Source organism: Brachyhypopomus gauderio, chromosome 16 (assembly GCF_052324685.1).
Source record: "Brachyhypopomus gauderio isolate BG-103 chromosome 16, BGAUD_0.2, whole genome shotgun sequence".
Lineage (NCBI taxonomy): Eukaryota > Metazoa > Chordata > Actinopteri > Gymnotiformes > Hypopomidae > Brachyhypopomus > Brachyhypopomus gauderio.
Genome location: NC_135226.1, coordinates 8,200,311 through 8,202,810, shown reverse-complemented (window position 1 = coordinate 8,202,810; position 2,500 = coordinate 8,200,311). Strand labels below are relative to the sequence as shown.

General features: G+C 47.9%; 1 protein-coding gene across 11 annotated transcripts in view; it reads left to right on the top strand.

Annotated features, from left to right (window-relative positions):
- rap1gap2a (RAP1 GTPase activating protein 2a) overlaps positions 1-2,500 on the top strand; it is a 50,268-nt gene that overhangs the window by 40,326 nt on the left and 7,442 nt on the right. For all 11 annotated transcript variants that reach the window (XR_013121727.1, XR_013121728.1, XM_076977310.1 and 8 more), the window contains 7 exons: positions 4-57; positions 442-525; positions 663-763; positions 1,150-1,279; positions 1,661-1,816; positions 1,903-1,974; positions 2,112-2,198. Coding sequence is in view for 9 of the 11 variants with exons in the window: in XM_076977310.1 (XP_076833425.1) it covers positions 4-57; positions 442-525; positions 663-763; positions 1,150-1,279; positions 1,661-1,816; positions 1,903-1,974; positions 2,112-2,198 (684 nt within the window). In the remaining 2 variants the exon portion in view is untranslated. The remainder of the gene's footprint in view (positions 1-3; positions 58-441; positions 526-662; positions 764-1,149; positions 1,280-1,660; positions 1,817-1,902; positions 1,975-2,111; positions 2,199-2,500) is intronic.

Below are 2,500 nucleotides of genomic sequence, written 5' to 3'. Positions count from 1 at the left end.
TAGCTGCTTTGTGATGATGTCACGGGTCTGAAGTTCAACCCTGTCCTCTACCCTAGAGTGAGTCTGTTACTCTCACACACTCTCTTCTACTCTCACACACTGTCTTGCAACACATGCACACCCACACACACACACACACGTACGTTGCTGTCTCTTCGCCATAATAGCCGGCCAGGATGTTCTGTTTGCCCGGGTCGTCTGAGCTAATGTCTGTACACTGCGGGAGGCTGGATGGTCCATCTGCTTGGCGTCTGCCGGCGGGCTCCTTCTACACGAAGGTCTCAGCTTCGCTTCGATCAGCATAGGACCCATTTAGGCTGTGAGCCATGGCAGGAACTAAGTCCTTCCAGAATTATGAAAGGGTCCTGACACACATATGTTCCTCCTGCTGGTCGTCTTTCTCACTCGTTTTCTCTCTGTCACACCTTTCTCTCTCCCAAGGCCTCTCAACTAATCGTTGGCTTTGATGAGCATGAAGTCAACAACACGTTCAAGTTTGGGGTCATATATCAGAAGTTTGGGCAGGTGAGTATCATTGGTGACCACAGTGGGGCGCTGGCTGTTCACCCGGTTAGTTTGTATGTGGGAAATTGACAACAAGGAGAAGCCAAACCGTATTTGAAAGCATTTCCAGATGAAGTAAGATGTGTTCTCTGTCCTAGACATCAGAAGAAGAGCTGTTCGGGAATAATGATGAAACGCCAGCTTTTGCAGAGTTCCTCAGCATGTTGGGAGACGACATAGAGCTGCAAGACTTTAAAGGGTGATTCTCACTATAAAACCAACACATTTGTATCCCTTATAACCCTAACCCCTAACCCCTAACCCTTAATGAGGTATCTCTTAACCTCCAAGTATCCAGCAACATAGAATTTAAAAACATAGACATATCATGTTTTCTTTCTCACAATGTCCTGCTAGAAGATTGTTGCTTAGTTTTCATGGCTATTAGGTAAAAATAGCAGAAAGTAATTACAAGCTGCTTGATACAACGAAAACTGAGAAATTAAAAATGATCATAAGTACGTCCAAATCCTGGGAGGTTAAGCCTTTTGAAACCAAATATTCCAGTTCCTAGTGCCAGCCACGTGCGATCTCTGTTTCTGAAACTCCCCTGTGAGTGATTCTCTATAATGTCGTGCTTCTCAGGTTCCGGGGGGGCCTGGATGTGTCTCACGGGCAAACTGGCTCACAGTCCGTCTACACTGTGTTCCGCCACCGTGAGATCATGTTCCACGTCTCCACCAAGCTCCCCTTCACAGACGGAGACGTCCAGCAGGTAGACGCCACGCCCCCGTCTGGGTGCAAGCCCGACTCTCTGGGTCTGCTTACACACGCTACAGCTGCTTGCGGTGCTTGTAAAGTGACCTCACGAGCACAACTTCATAACGATTTCTACGGTGCACTTGAATGGATTTGAACGAGCTAGCGTTGGGCATTGCGCTTTTACCAACAATGTTTCCCTTGCTTATTCATTGTAGAATCACGGACTGTGCAAACAACTTAAAAAACTTCTCAGCTTGAACGTTGGCATTGTTCGTCTGGGTGTTAACAGGTTATCTTGCGATTGGGCAACGTTTGAAAGAAACAGAGGCCTAATTTTGTAGATGCTTCTGAGTTGGTATGATGCTACTGGTGAACACCCTGCTGTGTCCTCTAGCTGCAGAGGAAGAGACACATCGGAAATGACATCGTGGCCGTGGTCTTCCAGGACGAACCTACGCCGTTCGTGCCGGACATGATCGCCTCCAACTTCCTCCACGCCTACGTGCTGGTGCAGGCGGAACACCCGTGCACCGACCACACCACCTACAAGGTAGCGTTTAGGCTGCTGCCGTTGGTTACGCCGCACATCTGTCAAAAGGCGGACGAGCTGACCGTTGTCTCCTGTTGATGTCGCAGGTGTCCGTCACGGCCCGAGAAGACGTGCCCATGTTTGGCCCGCCCCTGCCAAGCCCAGCCGTGTTTAAGAAGGTGAGAGAAAGAGACGAAGGCTGTGTCAAGTTGTCTTAGTGTTGCTCATGTGTGTAAGATTAGTATAGGTTCAGGAAGGGACAAGAGGGGACAAGACGGGACAGGATGGTGACAAGGTTGATTTTTTCACCACTCAGGGCCCAGAGTTTCGGGAGTTTTTGCTGACGAAACTGATCAATGCAGAGAATGCTTGCTATAAGTCGGACAAGTTTGCCAAGCTGGAGGTGAGTGACGTGTGTGTGTGTGTGTGTGTGTGTGTGTGTGTGTGTGTGTGTGTGTGTGTGTGTGTGTGTGTGTGTGTGTGTGTGGTGTGTGTGTGTTAATGCATGCATTAATTTATTTTTGTACACCAGGATACTAGAACAAGCTCAAGCAGATGCTTTGAGCACATTAGCAGTTTGAAATGTTCTTTTAGTGTCTTGAGAGATGGAGGTTTGTGGAATCCTTGGATGTACACGACTTAATTGGAGAGAATTTGAATTGAATTGAACTGACCTGATCAAAAAACTAAACTGACATACCGTAT